The sequence below is a fragment of the Pezoporus wallicus genome, unplaced genomic scaffold (genome assembly GCF_028554395.1).
Source record: "Pezoporus wallicus isolate ANWC-B61680 ecotype Strahan unplaced genomic scaffold, APGP_CSIRO_Pwel_v1 contig_3817, whole genome shotgun sequence".
Classification (NCBI taxonomy): Eukaryota; Metazoa; Chordata; class Aves; order Psittaciformes; family Psittacidae; genus Pezoporus; species Pezoporus wallicus.
The window spans coordinates 4,698,758-4,718,346 of NW_026635157.1; the positions used below are offsets into that span (position 1 = coordinate 4,698,758).

At 40.5% G+C, this 19,589-nt stretch overlaps 1 protein-coding gene across 1 annotated transcript in view; it reads right to left on the reverse strand.

Moving 5' to 3' along the window:
* PEX3 (peroxisomal biogenesis factor 3) overlaps window positions 1-19,589 on the reverse strand; it is a 22,435-nt gene continuing 2,846 nt past the window's right edge. Inside the window, exons 2-12 of the mRNA XM_057407057.1 lie at window positions 14,435-14,566; window positions 12,416-12,497; window positions 7,127-7,170; window positions 5,843-5,967; window positions 4,433-4,499; window positions 4,278-4,332; window positions 3,858-4,014; window positions 2,677-2,747; window positions 1,773-1,895; window positions 524-620; window positions 1-143 (exon numbers count right to left, since the gene is read on the reverse strand). Coding sequence (XP_057263040.1) covers window positions 60-143; window positions 524-620; window positions 1,773-1,895; window positions 2,677-2,747; window positions 3,858-4,014; window positions 4,278-4,332; window positions 4,433-4,499; window positions 5,843-5,967; window positions 7,127-7,170; window positions 12,416-12,497; window positions 14,435-14,566 — 1,037 coding nt within the window. The 3' untranslated portion in view covers window positions 1-59. The remainder of the gene's footprint in view (window positions 144-523; window positions 621-1,772; window positions 1,896-2,676; window positions 2,748-3,857; window positions 4,015-4,277; window positions 4,333-4,432; window positions 4,500-5,842; window positions 5,968-7,126; window positions 7,171-12,415; window positions 12,498-14,434; window positions 14,567-19,589) is intronic.

Consider the following 19,589-nt stretch of genomic DNA (forward strand, 5'->3'; position numbering starts at 1 on the left):
AGTAGTCACAAGGGATTTATTATATATACACACACAATCTCTCCCTATGAGTGTGCAGTTCATTTCTCTAGTTGCTGCGGGGTACTAAAAGCTTCATAAACATTAGCAGCAAAATCTTTCACTTGTTCCATCATCAACAGGTCCTGGAAGAAAGTTAAAGAATAAACGTTCTCAAACACATCCAGCACTATTCTGGTTTTGCTGCAGTACATAATTCATTATGAGAAAAGCACCTGGCACTCCCACATAGGCCTAACTCAAATTTCTTCCTTAAGCAAGCTTTATGAGCAAAACTGCAAGTAGAAGCAAGAGACCTTTTTGTGCTTCTGCACAGGTTAGCAGAGGGAAGAGGTTCTAGAAAAATACCATATTTTTGGAAGATAAAAATTTACAAAAGGTTACACCAATTGTTTCTACTTTATTTTACAGCCACTGAAATGAAACAGTATGAAGCACATTGTGAAAAAGAAATATACAATGTTCAGTTCTGACTTTTGAGATTTTAAATAAGCAAGGTTCTTACCTGAACAAAGTGACTGGGTGTTTCACTGCATACTGAATGGATCTGTCCATTGATGATTGGAATTATCTTGGCTAAAGGAAGACTGACACTAGAAAGACTAGACAAGAACAAAAATATTGACCTAGATCTGACGTTAGTAAAGCCACTAAAATAGGATCATTATAATCCTAATTACTACTTCAAAAGTAACAGTAGAAGAGCTGCAAAGTAAAACGTACCGATGAAGGTTTCCTTCTCTTATTAAGCCTTTCATTTAATACAGAGAAATACCAGAGTGAATTTCAGCTGGTGGTCTTGTTACACATAGCTTTACACATGCTTCTCATGCAACAGAAGAATGGGTTAGCCAGAGTCTTTACATGTTTATGTATGTAAACAGATGTGCTGGTCTACAGTCTCATGCTGTTTCAAACTCTAAACCAGGCTTAGGATAGACAACTGAACTAAAGCCTCTGGGATACTTTAAGTGATGTAAATAGTAGATATTAAAATAAAACCATTACTCTCAGAGCCATCAGTTATTACAATAAACATAAAACCAATTATTATTCAAGGTTTTAACATTTTAGAAACCAAATTTCAATGATTTGAACTCTGCTTTTGGATTTTTGACACTCTTACTGCACTGTAACTTATCTTCAGAATAAACGCTCTTTTTAAGCGGTCTTCTAGGAAGGAGGCACAATATCCTGAATGTTAACATCCTTCTTCCAGCACACCAGCGAATAACCTAAAGCTCCATAGATGCGTTAGGCTACATGTATTTGGAGAGTCATGGTAATGCCACTGTCCTTGAAAACTGCAGTAACTAGCAGCCAGAGACTGGGGTGTAGAGCTTCTCTGCTCCAGGCAGGGGAACACCACCCTCCTCAGTGCCTCAGAGCAGAGGTACTGCAGTACAGCTTTGAGCAGTCACCACCAGCGAGGTAAATCATCCTTAGCTACAAAGGCAGTTTGCCTGCACAGTGCTCAGGAGAAAACGGAAAGGTAGAGATCTTCTGATTCCTACTTTAAGATCTGCAGGTAATGGTGGGAAAGACACCTTACATAAATTCTAGGAAGAAACACACAATACCCCTAGCTGTCGACTTGACCGAAGTGAGGAGATTGCGTTTATTCTTGACGAGCATAGAAGCAGAATTGTTTCTAACATGGGAACTTCAAGTAGAAAGGAAAAATCACTGTGAGCCTTTTTTGGAACTCACTGTGAACTCAAAGCAAGTGAACCACAACAAAAGAAAACATTTACCTATTTACAGAGCTGCTCTGAGAAAGGTCCTGTTCAGTAGGTCTAAAAAACTCTGCCATATTGTCCAGCAATCGACTGAATCCTCTGTTTAAACACGTGCTCAAAACTGTACTGAAGTCTGGACTGGAAAAAAAATAATAAAAAAATAAAATGTCTGATTCCTGGGATTTATTTTTTTTTTAAATTAAAAACCCTGGAAGTGTTCAGTGCTACAGATGTCCCTGTCCCTCCCACATGGAAAGATGTATGACCCTGACAGAAGGCCACCAGCACAGCCACCTCAAGAAAGACCAGCTCCCCAGCAGACCAATCAACACCCTAAGATCCGCCGTAAGACTGTTAAACCCTAGGTAAATCTAAAGCATTTCTCCCTCTTACTGAGTAACAGCATAAGAAGGACTTAATCGCATCCTTATATGCCCCAGACCTCTAGCAGTTAAATTGTAAGCTTGGCATTTGACACAATTCTCTCCTATTCCATGTTTCTTACAGAAGCCTCACTTCAGCAGCACTCCAGTGAAAGGATGCACACACTCACTCAAAGCCATGCATTAAACAAATTCTGTTAAGCCCAAACCGTTTTAATTTTATCAAAGCAGTAAATCCAATAAAATGACCCTCAATTTACACTGCTTTAGCAGAAGAGAAGTACTGCTCTGTTTCTGCATGACTACAGGAAAGGCAAGGAAGAGGTAAGGGGGAAGTACATCCTGGTCATCACATTAAGGCAGGATTATTTCTAATAAATTTGGAAAATCCCAGCCTACAATTAGTGAATATAAAAACAATGCAGCCAAGTGGTCACATTTCAGAAGTGAGACTTGGCAGGTTCTCGTATGAAAGTAATCTTACATAAACAATAGTGAGGAGGAGTTTAATATGAATACAGGATATTGCTCTATACCTTTCTAACATATCTCTAGTTTCATTAAGCAATTTAATTGTAGCAACGTCTCTTTCTGTGAGTCCACAGGCCTAAAAAAACAAAGACACTGTTTAGTAAGACATCCATTTGCAACTGTAAGAATAAGAGTAGAAGCAGAAGAGTTTTGTATTGGGGAATTAAGATGTGTAAGTCAAATCTACTGAAAAGATTTACTGTCACGAATCAGTTTGTGATTTATGTTCTGATTTTCATTTTAAGTGGTCACTGCAGGGTTTTTCACCTTAAAAATAGTATTAGCAGGAAATACCAGACTGATTACGCAAAGTATTTTTTTCCCCACTTCTGACCTCCAAAACTGAAATAAACCCTGCATATCAGCTTCAGTTAAAGGTATAAAAAGTTAAAGCATGGTGAGGCACTGGAATGGGTTGCCCAAGGAAGTTGTGAATGCTCCATCCCTGGCAGTGTTCAAGGCCAGGTTGGACAGAGCCTTGGGTGACATGGTTTAGTGTGAGATGTCCCTGCCCATGGCAGGGGGGTTGAAACCAGATGATCCTGAGGTCCTTTCCAGCTCTAACTATTCTATGATTCTATGATAAGTGCATGTATTCACACACTGAAGCCTAAGTTTCTTCTTTATATTAGCATAATACCATGTTGAGTTTTTCCAACTTACGGTGTGGATAGAGACAAACACCTTTAGAAAATTTAGCAAATCACTTTAACCTTACCACTGAGATTAGATACACTTTCTCTTGACTCCTGCTCATTTTCCAGCCCAAAGCACTAAAGTATTCCAGCACACCATCACCTCCCTGTACATTGGCCAAGATGCTACAGCTGTCCCTCATCTTTGCTAGTACACGAGTGCCAGCTAAAGCAATTTAGCTTAGGGCTCAGTTAAGCTGCACTGTGTTACAGAGCACATCCCAGGCTAAATGAAGTAATGGGGCTGAGTTTCTGAGCTCAAAGATGGCATTCCAAGGTTGATGCTTGTTTTCAATCACATCTGAAAAAAAGTACAACTTTGCCTCAATTAAAGAGATAACGTCACAACTTATGCAGGAAGAAGCATCGCCCGTTACTGAAGATACAGGTGCTGTGGTACAACTGGAGGGCCATTATGCACCCTTCCTCCCCAGAACAAACGAGCAATGCAGATGGAAAAAAAGGTAGCTGAAAGAAACTGAAACGGGTACCTGTGTAGCCAAGGGGGTTTCTTCATCTGGCATCAGATAATGACATAAGGGAGAGTAAGGTGCAGTGTGATCTGAATCTTTATGTTCTACTACATTCCTGATATCTTTAAGTTTCTGTTCCAGCTCCAGAAGAGATAGGGTGTGCTTAAGGGAAATACTGGAAAGGAAGAAGATGACATTAACTGCAAAATTAATAATGATGCTTTTCCTCCTCCTGATAATGTGCTCACAATTAACAGGATCCCAGTCTGTTATATTGGTTTGCCCCAGCAGATGTAGCCTGCTGTAATAAAAACATTGTTTTGGAAACAGTCAATAAACTTTCCTTTTTTTTTTTTTTTCTAATAAAACTCATTGTTTTGGTAGCAGTCATTCACAATAAAACTTATAAGCTAACCAGAGAGAAATACAAACTCTTACCTTCCAAAAACTTTGTGCACAGCTTGCTTAACAATAGTTATCAACTCAGTCAGTCCTAAAAGGAGGAAAGTGTCAAAATTATTCTAATGATCTCAAGTCCAGAAAAGCAGTGGAATTTTTTAAGTGTAGCAGCTAGCTTATAATAAGCACCATACCATCCCCTAAAAGGTGCTGAATACTTGATAAATATTGCTGCTGAACTTCAGGGGGAGCCAGTGGTGTCTGTGGAGGAAAAAAAAAAAAGTTTGTGACATGTCAACAGAAGAAAGCAATGCAAAAATAATTTCAAACTGGTTGTGACCAGTTTCCTCCCTCTTTACAGTCCCTTGCAGCAGGTGGATTCCCCCATTCTCAAGCAACTCTCTAGCATCTGACTCTCTTCCTGCCATCAACCCATGAATCTTTAAGTCGTTTTCAATCTCTTCAGTACTATACAGATCTTCCATTTTCAGTGGCACAGAAAAATCTTTCACTTTTAGTTCATACATAGGAAAGTCTCTTTAAAAACTGCATTACAGGTAAAACTAGACCCTCCGTAACCCCCCAAATTAAGCCTAGTGGAACAGGATATTTATGTCTAACCCTAACAAAGGCTTTTCTGATGTAAGTTTTCCAGAACTGAGACAGGATGATGCCAGTTTGCTCCAGAGGAATGCCTCAAGGCTTGGCCACATCAACCCATTTCTCTATTGGAAAAATAACTGAAACACGATTCTAGTCCAAACTCATCTTGCTCTTTTGAAAAAGCTTTTTCAGGTTTTGCAAAGTGAAGCACAACCCCCATCAACCCTGATGAAAGCTTTTCTCAGGCCTGCCTTGCCATGCTGTTCTTTGACTCTCAGAAGGAGCTATCATAGGGGGGCAGATGCAAATTAATCGAAGTTTGTATCCATTATTTTTAGACAGGCTGTCCAATGATTTGAAGATCTTACTCTCTACAAGGGGTATTTGCGTACTGTGGGATTCACTTATTTTTATTGAGCAGTGAGAGTTACAGAACATAAACAAAACGCAAGTCTTCTGCCTTGCTTGGCCCCACCAACAGACGTTCACATAGATGGCCTTTGGGAGTTACAAAAAAAATACCAAAATTTCAAAGACAACCTTTTTCTTCTACAGGAAAATCTGACTTGGGGAATTAATGTATGTGCTAGGAAGACCTAAGCACTTGGATACATTAGCATGAGTGATCCATGCATATGTACTTATATACATGCGCATGGATCATTCACACACTATTACTGTTTCACACAAAAATAAAACAAAGAAGTTATTTTATATTGGTGTTTAGGTATGAATTGACCTTCTTTTTTTAAGCAATACAAATGCAGACAAAAGTACTCTTCAATATTGCTAGCATTTTGTTAAGCAATAGTGTCACCAAATCATCCAAATCTAGAGGCTATTAAAATACATCAAGTAGCTTACTTTCAGTAATACTTCCATATCTCCCACTCTTACAAGAACTCTTGGTTTCATTCTAATACTCCTGTGCTATGCCCTTTTTAATCTTTCCCTTCCAAGAAAGCGGATGTTCTACTTTTGAAACAAAACAAGAAACTTACTGTGCCATTTTTGCAGAGTGCAGCATTATCTAGGTAGATGTAACCACCAATAATATTTAACTGGACTCTCAAAAGAACTACGAGCATACAGGTACTATATACAGCTACAATGCTTCTTGTGAAACCTGGAAAAGAGCCAACAAAATAACTTCAGTCAAAGGTAAGCCAAGGAGGGAGAACACTCTCCAAGTCTCAAGTAGTGCTGGTGATTTTTAAGTACAGTCACATTTCACTCACTGATTGTCACAACACATCTTTTTACAACACACACCCAAGATGACCATGAGTCTAATACTTGCTGGAGCTACATCTAAAGTGTCCCATTTAAAGTTCTATATTAAAATCATTTTTCATATTACAAGTTGTTCCAGAAGGAAAATGGGTATGCTGTGATATCATCTTTCTTTGTTAGGCCAGGAAATACATGCCATATGTTAGCCCTCATCATGGAACTGAGACACAGAAGGAATAACAGCAGCTTGGGAAGAAAGCTACCTAAAGCAGGAGCAGCTAGTACCTATAGAGAGAAAATTAAAATGAGCATCAGCTACCAGGCACTAGGCAAGAGAGGATGTGTGGAAAAAGTGACGTGAATAAATATGGATGAGTGCTGAAGAGCACAGAAAAGAAAGGAGACAGGTTAAAAGCAGGATCTGTAAAAGTGGTGTGAAAAGGGGAAACAAAACAAAGAGCAGACAAAACCAGGGAGGTGGCAGGGATAACAAATGGTACCGAGGAATCAAAACTAGTAAAAAAAGCTCAGTAGTATTTCACTGCAAAATTATTTGACCTCCCTATTTTTCATTCCCTTCCACTGCTATTTCTTCTTCCTTTCCGAGATGAACTAAGGTGTCCATAACCACTGTGATGGTGGTTCTCTTCAACAGGCCGGAAAAGAGGAAACTGCTGGCCATGTAAAGGCTGGCCAACATTCTGATCAATGCTTTCTGTTAGGTTCAACAGAACTTTCTTAAAAGCCAGGCTGATTTTTCTGTGATGGCACAGAAATACCTCACAAAGTTTCCTTGATTAAGGTAACATGAAGGCAAATAAAACTCTTCACCTTCATCTCTGGGCTTCCAAGTCCCCTCAGGGCTATGGAAAATTCCTGCATGAGGAGGTGGGTTTTTTTTGGAGGGGGAAGGTTTGCCAGGTAGTGTGTTACACTATCTTCATATCTATTGAAACAACAACCCAGTGTAAAGTCTACTTTTTAAAGGGTGTGAAAGACATTTTAGATTTATGCTAAATATTATGAAGATGGAATCTTTCATTTCCACTTACTTATTATCTTTAAATCCTCCCATATTTCTAACTTGTTTGCTGGCCTGTAGGAAAAATAAATAGGAATATTAAACATTTAAAAGTATATTTTCCTGGGAAATAAATAAGTATGTTAAATGAAATAGCAGTGCTTTAAGGCGAACTCATTTAGCTACCGTAATTATTCAGATCAGATTCATGTCTACACTGATTTGCCTCATTCAAGAAAGCAGCATATAAATCATACAATATGAAGTCACAGGAAAGAGATACAAATTTTAATCAATAAATGTAGCATTTAGTCATGACATTTATACACTTACATTACCAATTTTGAGTTAAACTATGCTAAGTGGTCAGAAAAAGCCCACTGATGGTACACACCGGTCCTTTCTGAGGCTTTCATCCCCCTGTACGTTTAGACCTCAGTTCAGCAGGGCTTCCTATATCTACCTGTGCACAAGTGCAGGGTCAGAATTTCTATTTCCTACCTTCTTGCAAGATTTACCATTGCCTGATGTAGTTTTAAAGTTCAGATTTGATCATCAAACCAAAGTGATCATGATCATCTGTGGAAGTCTTGTGCCATCCACACAAGCACAAGTTGATCTTCTTGTGTTGAGGCAGGTTTACTTCTTTTACCTGACCAATTCCGAAAATTTTATACATTCTGCAGTCAAAAGAGTAAGACTGTAGATTGCACAGATACACCTGAACTGCCTAAGGTACACTGCAGATTTAGAACTACAATCCGGAGGTAAAGTTGGCAACATAGCTGCACTAGCAGAGATAAGACTAACCATGCAAAAGGCTTCATCAGACATTCTTGCCTGTTAAGCACTGTCAGAAAAGAAAAGCTACTCTACATTTGCCATGGAAGAAACATTGCAAAAGTCACTTAGAGAAACATTTGGTAATGTCTTAGGATCAGAATTAACACTTAAATATTTAGGGCAGGTAGTTCAGATTAACCCACACTTTATAGTAACCTAGTTTATAAAAAAATAATATCCTTTTCACGAGGAATAATTTCTTTAAAGGCACAACTTGTGCACTTTGGCATTAGTTTAACCTGTAGGCAGGAGGACACAAATATAGCCCCTCCTCCACGTTATCAGTTCTTGAGAAGCAGACAGGTTAAACTGCACGTTGTTAACTGTCCAGGAGTTTGCTGCATCATTGCCTCTTTTCTTTTTCTTTTTCCTGCCACCGTGATGCTGCTTAGGTGACAGCCCATAAAGCTTGTGGTTGCACTACCCCTCTCGGTTTTTCAGTTAGCAGTTCTTATTTCAACCGATCTATCTATTCCTCCAAGCCTTGGATTCACCCCCAGGTTACCTTAAACATACTAAGCAAGGCTCCTACCATGCACCCACTGTGTTGCAGGTGCTCTTTAGGCTTTGTCTGTGGTGTCTCTACAAACTGCCTCAATACCTCAATAGATTGAGAGGTTGGGTTTTGGTTTGTGTTTTTTTTTTGTTTGTTTGTTTTGTTTTTTTTTTTTTCCCCAAAAGTCCCTCACCCTGCTTTGCACAGCTACAAACGCCGGCCTGCTCAGCAGCAGCTATAAAAGCCTGCCTGCTCCGCAGCAGCTACAGCTGCCTGCCTGCTTCAGCAGCAACCATAAATACCTGCCAGCAACCGCACTTTTGCATTAACCCTTTCTTGCCCGAAATGTTAAACTGCTACCGGTTAAAAACTTTTACATGAACCCAACAACAAAAAATACACAGAACACCGTCTGCCCTCAACTCACACACACGTACGGGATCCCACAAGCACCCTCCACACAACTACAATATCTGAAGCACAAAAATCCAGACAACCATTACTCCCGCTACAGTCCCACGTACAGAACGTGGCACAAGGACCCTGTGGAGACTAACAGGAAACCAGCTCCGAGAAGCATCATTGCAGTGGGAGGTGGCAGGCTCATTCTTAGCGGGCGTTCCCGCAGAGGCTCTGCCTCCCCCACAGCGCATGAGGCTTGGGCTTTTATACTGACCAAAATGCACACTCATTCCGACACAGGTGGCCAGCCTATGTTGGAAGAAGTGGCCAGCAATATCTATAAAGGTCTCCAAAGGTCGACAGAAACGTGGACATACTTATATTTACCAACTTCTAGTACACGAGTATCACAGAGAGACTGCATCAAATGAGTTGTATAGGGGGTCCCAAGTCCACGATCTGTCACAGTATGCCCAATAGCCCTGATAAGAGCATAAGAGAGACCTTCCCACCACCAGAAAAAAAAAAAAATAAAAAATCACACAATACGTCTGTATCCCGCGCTGATCTCGCTTCCCTGAAGGTTTGGGGGAGGGGGGCGTGGGGGTGGGGGGGTCTTTTTTTTGGGTTTTGGTTTTTTTGTTTTTTGTTTGTTTATTTTAACATAAGAAAGGTTGCTCCCTTCACTTTAAGAAGGACTGAAAACATCCATAAAACAGGTGTCCTAAGCTCAAATTTCAATTCATTCAATCACTGACAAGGGGGGTGTCCTGGAGCGGTGCTGACTCTTCACCCATCGAGCTGGCACCCACCGCAAACCGGAATCTGTAATTTACACACATATAACCTCGACCAGTTAGTTTTACTTCTGCAGGACCTTTCCAAATGCCGGTTTCCAAATCCTTGTACTGGACCAGAATACCCGGAGTTTTAGTCATATAACCTGAACCTAATGCCTGACCATGTATTATAGCAGGGGGATCATTAAAGTCTCCTGTCAATCGCAAAAAAAATCATAACATATGGGTTAAAATCCTCTTATACTCGAGCTGTATATGTGGTCACCGCTTGTCAGGCCTCCTTAACTATTTTGAGATCAAAAGCTTCCCACTCTTTACCCCCTGCTGTGTAGTAAACACAGGATATGCAGAGAGGCCCACTGCAGAAAATTCACCTGTAATAACTGCATCTTTGATTAACCCATGCCAACAATGCACAGGATTTGTGCCCCCTGATACCTCTCCCACCCCCTCCCCTGATTGCCTTCTTTAAGGAAGGGGTTCTGTGGAGGACAAGGTGGAGGCGCCGATGGAGATGTCTCAATCAACTGTTGCAGCTAAGCGTCTCCAAGGCCAGTGAGTAGTTGCTGATGAGCCAAGCAGACCGACCCGGGAGACAAAGAGTCAGAGTCTGGAAGCAGAGGATATAAATCTGGCTCGGATTCAGGGGACTTGGAGTCTGATCCTGGGTCGAACTCAGGGTCTCCGTTGTTCGCAGCTATGTCCTTCTTGTCAGGTGTCTCTTGTTCGGTATGTGCCCATCTGCGGACCTGGCTCTTGCTTTCATCGGATCGGGGCGTTGATTTTTTCGGTGCCGTTCCAGGTACCACAGGAGGTGCAAAAGTCATAGCCGCAGCACTATGATGGGGGTTAGGGGAGACAGCCCCTTCTGGAGCTGTGGCAGCAAATACAGAAGCTGTCGCCGCCCTTTCCAATTTCATCTCTGTCAAAGTCTCAAACACCAATCTCCAAAGTGTAGAGTGTTTCTGTGCATCTTTGGTCCCTTTACTAACCTCGCGATCACGGGACCACTTCAACAGCCTCTGTAAGGCAGCACTATCATATTGCAGTCCTCTCTTTAGAGAGAATGTGTTGGAGGAGCTTCACCACCGCCTGTTCCTCTTTGGATAGCAAGTGCCCTATCTCCTCCCTGGCCGCTCACCTGATCAGGGCGAGATTCCCGAAGTTTTGCAGACGTCTGACTTCCCAGCGCCGGGGCAGTGCTGAATTTCGGCTGGCTCTCCGCCCCCTCCTTTTCGTCGGACCTTCAAACTCGTCTTCGTTGAGTTACCGATCGGAGGGTCCCTGTTCGGGCACCACTTGTTGACGCGGGAGTCATGGACAACGCAGAGACGATCAATGTGATCAAGCGATTGCCAAATTTATTACAAAGCCTTAACTCCTTATATACTATTTCTTACATGCACTTACAGTTATTTGGCATATTATGATTGGATACATGTCTTGAAGACCCTTAGTGACTTAACTTATAATTGGTTAAGCACAGGTGTGAGAACTTGACCTTGAAAGCTTGCCAACAGTCCACAGTTCTCATTAACTCAGTGAATTCCAGCTTCTTCTTATCTTGCTTGCTTAAGCTTCTTCGGGCCTCTCATGGCCTTGCTGTATCTTTCAGGTTTATTCAGAGTTTACGTACTAATTATGCATTCTCCCATGAGCACTGTCTCCACAAGTTTTAAAATGTAAGGGAGCGAACAAACTTTAAGTTAGCTTACCTAAGCCATAACACGATCTGTAACATAGATCCATAACATGGTGAGGCATAACATAGATAATTTGAGAAAGAGGAATCTTCAGGGACATTGAGAAAGGTAAATCTCCACATCTACTATTTTGTGTATTCAACAGCAAGGGCTCTAAAAGGTCTTGTTGTTTGGAGTAAATACTATTCAATTACAGTTACAAATTTTCAGATAATCTATTATAAAAGCATCATTCTGGCTGTAATTCCCACTTTAAGCAGCACGTTCTGTTGCCTTGTGTTTTTGCTGAAACAAGACAATGCCTATATAGATAATCTATTAAATGCTGGACAGCTGAAGTTACAGCTACGTAAGCAAGCTAGTGGGAAGCAAACCAGAGGCAGTCTAGACTGAGTCAGAAACCCTGTGTTAACTGCCCACACAACACTTTTACTCTGTGACAAATGCCAAGTGGCTTACTCTACTTTTAAGGTATACTATGATGCACTTCACGATTTTAAAAATATGCTATTTGTTTCTGCAGCCACAAGGAAACCAGAGGTGTTTTCTGACCAGGGAGCACTCTGCTTAATGTCTGACATGTCCCTATTTGTTCTACTTCAAAAAAAGGAAAAAAATACATTACTTCTCATAGCTTATATGCATTTGCAATTTCATCCTGGATATTTTCCATTACTACTCATGTCTAACCTTGATGAGATTACATAAACATTTTTTACAAACACAACATCAACACCTTAGTCAAGATACTCTGGCCTGTTTAAGAGAGAACTACATCCTTTTACCTGCCTATCTTATAAGCACTTCAACAAAACCCATGGCTCTCAATGCAGCATCTTAAAGCAAGCATTATTTCCTGTCATGTCTGGAAGATGCCAGCCATATTTATCAAAATAGATCCAACATGACACAAAATATTTATGCAGTGATTTCAAAATACTTCAAGACCAGTGAGTCAATGGGACACAGAACCAAAATCTTGCAAGCTCCCTACATTATAAATAATTTGAGAAAACCCAAAAATATCTTGTGCTCAAAACAAGTGATCTTTAACACAATTAACAAAACAGTCTTACCTATTTTTAAGAAGAGATGTGAGATTCTCAGAATTTAATTGATGCATTAAGGCATCCCTCAGTGTTGGAAGCATTGACAGCACTGTTATTAAAAACAAAACAAAACTGTCAACATCAAAATAATCATCATAAACCTATGCCCAGCTCTCATTCAACAGATGCTCTAATGTAAATACCATTGCTCAACAGGCAAAGCTTGGAGGACAAGCAGAATATGAAACCCTGGGAATCCTCTGAAGTGCAGCCTCCTGTCTGCCTCTGATAAGCTGGGGCACAATGCTGCCCTTACGCTGCTATATGTCTCTGTTGGCTCTAGCTCAGATATGGGCTTACATCCTGCATATACAAGCCTTCAACACCCCTCAAGAAAATCTGGTGAAAATCTACACTGTCGCATTTTTCCAAATGAGAAGATCTGAGGTTTGGGTTTTTTCCAACAAGAGAAGCACAGAAAGGTATGTATTAAACAGAAGAAAGCTGGTAGGAAAAAAATCCTTATTTTCAGAATATTCAATGTCCAATCTGCTGTTAAATGATGGGAACAGGAAATGAAAAATAACCATGCACAGAACATAATAAATACTATGAGCAAAGTATGAAAAATCTTGACAAGAACGCATGCTCCCAGATGGAAGGTACTTTGTACAAAAAAGAGCAAACAAAAACTTAGCCCTTGCAGTAAAATTAAACCCAGAACTATCAAATGGAAAAGATTAACCTGAAATACCAATCACTGCACAGAAAGCATTTGCAGCCACCCAAGAAGCCATTACAAATTTCAACAGGAAAAGAAAATGCTGCCCGGATTGTATTATGGAAATAATTTTGAGTGGCCTATATTTAAAAAAATGACAAGGATTTTGTTGAACTCTGCTCCACCATCTCCTCTCCAAAAAATCCAAAGACCACTAATAGGTAATGTAAATACTGTCATATTGTAACATACGTATTGTTGTAATATAAATACTTCCACTTTTTGCTCCCCAGCTAGTCAGGTAACTTTTAACTGTTAAAATACAGGGAACTAATGGGCTGACATGCTTCTTATTTGTAAATCAAAACATACCCACCAAGCTCTCTGTGTGAAGCTTACTAACAACATACTGTAACGAATAAAATAAACCTGCTGTAAATTCAGTATTGTTTGAATCTGGGTGCTGTGTCACACCTCAATAGCACACACAGTTTAGGGAAATACGCAAAGGTCCTGAACTGACGAAAAGTTGTAACCTGCATGTGTAGCTGTATGCATTATAGAGGACTCCTAGGGTTCTATATGACCCCTACAAATCCTGTCAATCCTCTGTTCTTCAGGTTGTTTGCATTATACAAAACTGCTCTATCTATGCACTTGTCCTGGTTTAAGCCCAGCTGGTAACTCAGAACCACACAGCTGCTCAATCATTCCCCCCTGCCTTCCTCCCCCAGCTCCAGGAAAGATGGGGAGGAGAACTGAAAGAATGTAACTCCCATGGGTTGAGATAAGAACAGTCCAGTAACTAAGGTATAACACAAACCACTGCTGCTACCACTAATAATAATAATGATAAGGGAAATAACAAGGGGAGAGAATACAACCACTCACCACCTGCTGACCGATACACAGCCCAACATGAGCAGTGTACCTTCTGAGTTAAATGCCCCCAGTTTATATACTGGGCATGATGTGCCTGGTATGGAATACATCTTTGGCTAGTTTGGGTCAGGTGTCCCATCTCTGCTTCCTCCCGACTTCCCCTCCTCCCTGGCAGAGCATGAGACTCAGAAAGTCCTTGGACAGAGTAAACATTCTGACCAGCAACTAAAACCATCTGTGTTATCAGCACTGTTCCCAGGCTGAAAGTCAAAACCACAGCACTGCACCAGCTACTAAGGAGAAAAATGAGTCCTACTGCTGAACCCAGGACAGCACTAGTATTTAAGATTTTGAATTCACCTACATTTCTTATTCTTCTTCCATCCTGTCATTACGTACTATAAATCCCCAAATCAAGAACAGCAGGTATTTCCTTATCTTACCTGTCATATTGCACGTCCTCTGATTACTTTCAAAATGGTACTGCCTTCGTGCTTGGGCGATGTATTCAGCTGCCTCCCGCTCCTGGATTTCTCTGATTTTCTTCTGCCCATATTTTCCCAGTAAATAGACGCCTGCAGAGAGATTTTCATATCATAAACTGCTTTAAAACTGTAAAGTGGGCCCCTTCAGCCCCTTTGTTTAATTTCAAACAATTAGGGTGCATAGCGTTTTCTGGGGATATGTGGGTCTCGAGTATTTTAGTACCAATTAACACAGTAATACTCAGAAAGAATGTTTTCAAAATTAACTGCCACTGGTAATGACTTGAATCAGTATAAGAAACTTTTCTGAGAAGAAATATCATGCCTTTCAAAGAAGGCATTCTTTGTACTACTGCAACATGAACAAGTACTGAAGCAAATATTGGGAAGAGAAAAAAATGTAGGATAACAAAGAACAGAGAAATAAACTGTAATGGCTAGAGATCTGGAGAGGGATGAAAATTTCAATTTTTCTTTTTAGAGATCTTTCTAAAATGATCAGAAGTTGAGATAAAACTCAAGTCTTAAAAATCACAAAATAAAAATGCTAGAGACCAACATTTTCTTCATTTGGCCTTGAATCTTCTGTAGAAGAACCTTGGTTTCAGTGTCCCTCTTATTTCTTACGATGCCTGGTGCCTACTCTCCAACTCCACTATCCTACCCTTACTCCCTCACCACCCTTACTATGAATCTGCATTTTCAGAAAGACCCATGAAAAAATTCCGCTCTGTATTTCCTCCTCTCCCAACATGCCTCCCTTTCAAGTTTCCAACTGCTCTTCCCGCACCACCACAGGTTCAGAGAATTCTCCAGGCTGCCCACAGCCCTTTCCTCATCTCTGTCCTGCTTTTTTAGCCATTGCTCTAGATACCACTATATATTCTAGACCTACCCTCAGTACTTTTGCCCACTGCCAGCAGCTTTACATTAATTTCTCCTCGTCCACCTGGGGCTTCTTATAACACCTCCTGCATATCAACTTCATTTGCTGCCTCCTGTAGACACTGGTAGCAGCAGTTACCTATTTAGGTGCAAAACAAGCTCCCTCCTTGTTCTCTCATGAAAGAATTCCAGTGGTTGAGGGTCGGTGAGGAGTTACAAGGAAGGAACAAACACAAGCAGAAAATACTATTGTGCAAATTGACCATCTTCTGTCTACTGGGGAGCAATCTCCTAAGGACTGAAACTCCTGCACAGAGCGAAAGCTCTGATGCTGTCAATAATGGGGCACCGAAGAAATCTGGGTATCAAAATAAGTATTTTTTTCCACCAAACACTTTCAAAAGTTGTAAATACAGAGGCACAAAGTTTTCTTCAAAGCTCAATTTTTGAAAAGTTAATATCCGAGTGAGGCATTGAAGAGTTGCTGAATGCTAGCAGTTTTAAAACTGATTTTAAAAGCCCAAATCACCAAAACAATAACAACACCCCAAACCAAACTCCCCAATATTTTTAACTCAGTTACATTGTTAGGTCATTACAACCTTTCAGTACATTCTCCAAAACTATCATCAGGATTTCAAAAGGCTTGTCAATTTTGTGCAATATTTATTGCAAAAAAAAAAGAACCAACCTCCAACTATTCACACCACCACTATGTTTCCTAATAGGCAACTGCAAGCCAGACCAGTTTGGAACAACCACAGGCACTTATATTTATTTCCCAAAAGTTTTGTAAATGCCTTCAGGCTGACCATTTGCCATGTGGAAGACTCACCTCGTTAGATGCAAACTTTATTATCAGGGCTCCATATACAAAAAATGAAATTCAACTACTAAATTATTAACCAGAATGAGACTTAATAGGTAACAATTAGATCACTTTTACCTAAAAAAATATCAATTCCTGCCAAAAAAATCTATTTAGAAAACAACTGCCAGGTTGCTGATTTTTTTTTCCCCCAACAACAATTTTTAGTATTAGCAAATCATTTTGAACACAAGATTTTTCCAATCGTTTTATCCCACCACATTTTTCACATTACATTTACAAATAGTCATTTCTCCAAATTACTATTTTTGCTTATTCCTCCTCCAAACCACACCTCTCCTCCCACCCCTCAGTAAATAAATCCTTTAACTCCAGGTTTTGTGGCAGAAAGGTCATGAATATACACAGGACATAGGCAGACATGCAAACAATCCAAGAAGAATCATGTGCATGCCCTTGAGTGATATGCTGGAGCAGCAGCTTTAAGACTGAGACAACTAATTGCTTAATACTTGATTCTCAGTCTTGTGCAATTACTCTGTACTAAAACCTGCTGTGTCTTGTGAGGGTCAAAAGTAATAGTCATCCAGAAAAATCACCTGTCTAAAATGTTGCAATACCAGCCACCAGTAGTATTATTTCTCCCTCCCCTGAAACAAGCCATAACTTTGGACCATCACTAATAGATGTTATCTATTCCAGTTATCATCCTCATCTTTGGGAATGCAATACATTAGAAGTTAACCAAGGTCAAAGTTACATCATCCACACAGCTTCAGCAAAACCAGTGACTGGATGTCAGGAGCAGATCTCTGGTGCTGAATGGGTTGCGTGTTCCTCTGAGCTGCCTGGAGGATACAGCACCTCACTTGGGAAATTCAGGTCTCACTTGGGATAATGAACTTCTGCCCACTTATCACTCCTGCCTGAATGCAGCAGCAGACTCTTCAAGTCTGTCTTATGGGTTTTTCAAGGAGCTGCCAGCTCAGGAGTTGATCTGCATGTGTGTTCACATTTTACTTTAGAGCAACCATGTGTATCAATGTGGCATTTATTCACAAGACCTGAATATAACAGAGACACTTCAATGAGTCCAGGCTGAATGTATCACATGAAAACACCATCATTTGGAGTTGGAAGCAGGACCAGAGAAAAATCACATCTCAAGAATTGCCATAATGTCAAGTCAGATAATGTACCCATAAGAACCTAACATGACACTTTGAAAGACTCTGTTGTTACAAACAAGAAAAGTAGACACCACCTTTTTAGAACAGCTAATATAACCCTATTTTAGCTCTCAGTATAGAATAGGAGGTCTGCAAAATGTGGCAGCATCAGCATTTTATTCATAGCTACTTAAGTAAACTATTGTTTAGATGGAACTTCATACAGTACCTTGCAAATGTTCCATACAAAACCAGGAATTAAGAAAATTCAGCAATAATGAAACTGTCCCAAAGATAATTTCTATGTAAACATTTTTTTTGCCTTCATCAAAATGTGAACTATGCAAACGACTATAGCACCAGCACTTCAGATTCAGAGGGTTCAGAAACAGATGAGTGGTACAAACTAGGATTATATCACTTGATGTCATCTGCCTGATGCCTCAGGTAGAGGAACCTCAGTAAGGATCTCAAACTACAATTCATACTGTTTTAAAACTGATTTACAGAGTGGAAGTATTTACATTCACACTGGCTGGCTGTGCTGGTTTTGGCTAAATAGTAGCTAGTACAGGGCTATGTTGTGGATCTGTGCTGGAAACTCTGTGAATAACACAAGGATATTTTCATCAAGGCCTTTTCTGATTTATTTTATTTTTTAATTATTAAACTGTTTTTATCTCAACCCCTGAGTTTTCTCACTTTTACCCTCCCAATTCTCTCCCCCATCCCACTGGGGGGAGTGCAAGTGAGCAACTGTCTTGTGCTTCAGCACTGGCTGGGTTTAAGCCACAGCACTGTCCTATACCACCAGGATCTCCTGGGGTCTACAACACCTATATTCTGTGGAAGACACACTGACTCACCTATTAACAGTGAACTGAGTTAAGTATGTTCTAATTTGTCTCAGTAGCACTCTGCCTGTAGCATTGTATAGTCTCTTCCCATCATAAGAAGGACATGTACATGCTGGAATGTGTCCAGAGGAGGCCACAAAGATGCTCCGAGGGTTGGAGCACTTCTCTGGAGACAGGCTGAGGGAGTTGGGCTTGTTCAGCCTGGAGAAGAAAAGGCTCAGGGGAGGCCTTATACCAGCCTTCCCATACCTAAAGGGGCTTATAAGAAACCATAGATGGACTTCTTACAAGGGCATCTTTGAGGTTCCTACCAACCCAAACCCTTCTATGATTCTATTATCTAAATGTAAGCAACGGAAGTAGCTTAGAAAACTTGCAAGCTCTTACACATTCATGCCAGTGGCCTCAAACAGGTACGGTATTTCTCACATAATTTATGGCTTAAGCTTTCCTCAACCCTTGTCTTTCTTCACAGGTGGAATGGAGAGATGAGCAGAAGGGTGGGAAAAGTAACTAGGAGGCATCAAGTTTCCAGGAAAACTCTTTACAACCCCATGTAACCTTCAGCCTCACTGTCATACTTCCCTCACAAAATTAAGGGGAAAAAAAACAGCTTTAAGAACTTTATTATGTTGAAATTGCACTGACACAGAGAAGCCTGCATCCTTACAGAACATCAACAACTCTCTAAGTTGTGTCTTGTCCTTATGCACAAGCAAGGTGTGCATCAAGTGGCATACAACTGTCCCATTAAGAAGGCATTGCAGCCTTAATCTCTTGGCACCACCGAGTCCCACCAAAACCTATGTAACATCCCTGCACTTGCTCACAAACCAAGACAACTTTTTCTGCTAAGTAGCCAGACTTCTGAACTGAAACATTCTTTCTGCAAGCCGAAGGTTGCAAGAGATAACACTGAGCAATCATTAATGCACCTCTGATATGAGAGGCATACATTGCAGGCACACCCTGAACTTGCTCTTCTACTGCAGCAAGAGAATTTCAATAGTGAATAATTTTGTAATGTCCACTGAAATCCACCTTGAACACTGAGACAAAAACCACTACCCAACAGAAACCACTACTCCACACAGAAACCTACCTACCCAACAAGAACAAGTGAACAGAACATTTGTCATGCAAGCTCGCCCTCTCTGCTTCACATACGTCTAGTGGGTTTGATCCCAGAGCACTAGATTTTGTTTGCTTGAAGAGATTTAAGTCTTTAAAGTATGTGATTTACTTTATATTGCTAAAAGAACAGACTTCTGAAGAAAGGGTTTGTCAGGGTCTCTGCTAAGTTGAACTCTTCTCAACCCCACTCCTTGGTTAAGGGACAATTATACCTATTTCAGTTGATTTTCCCTCAATCT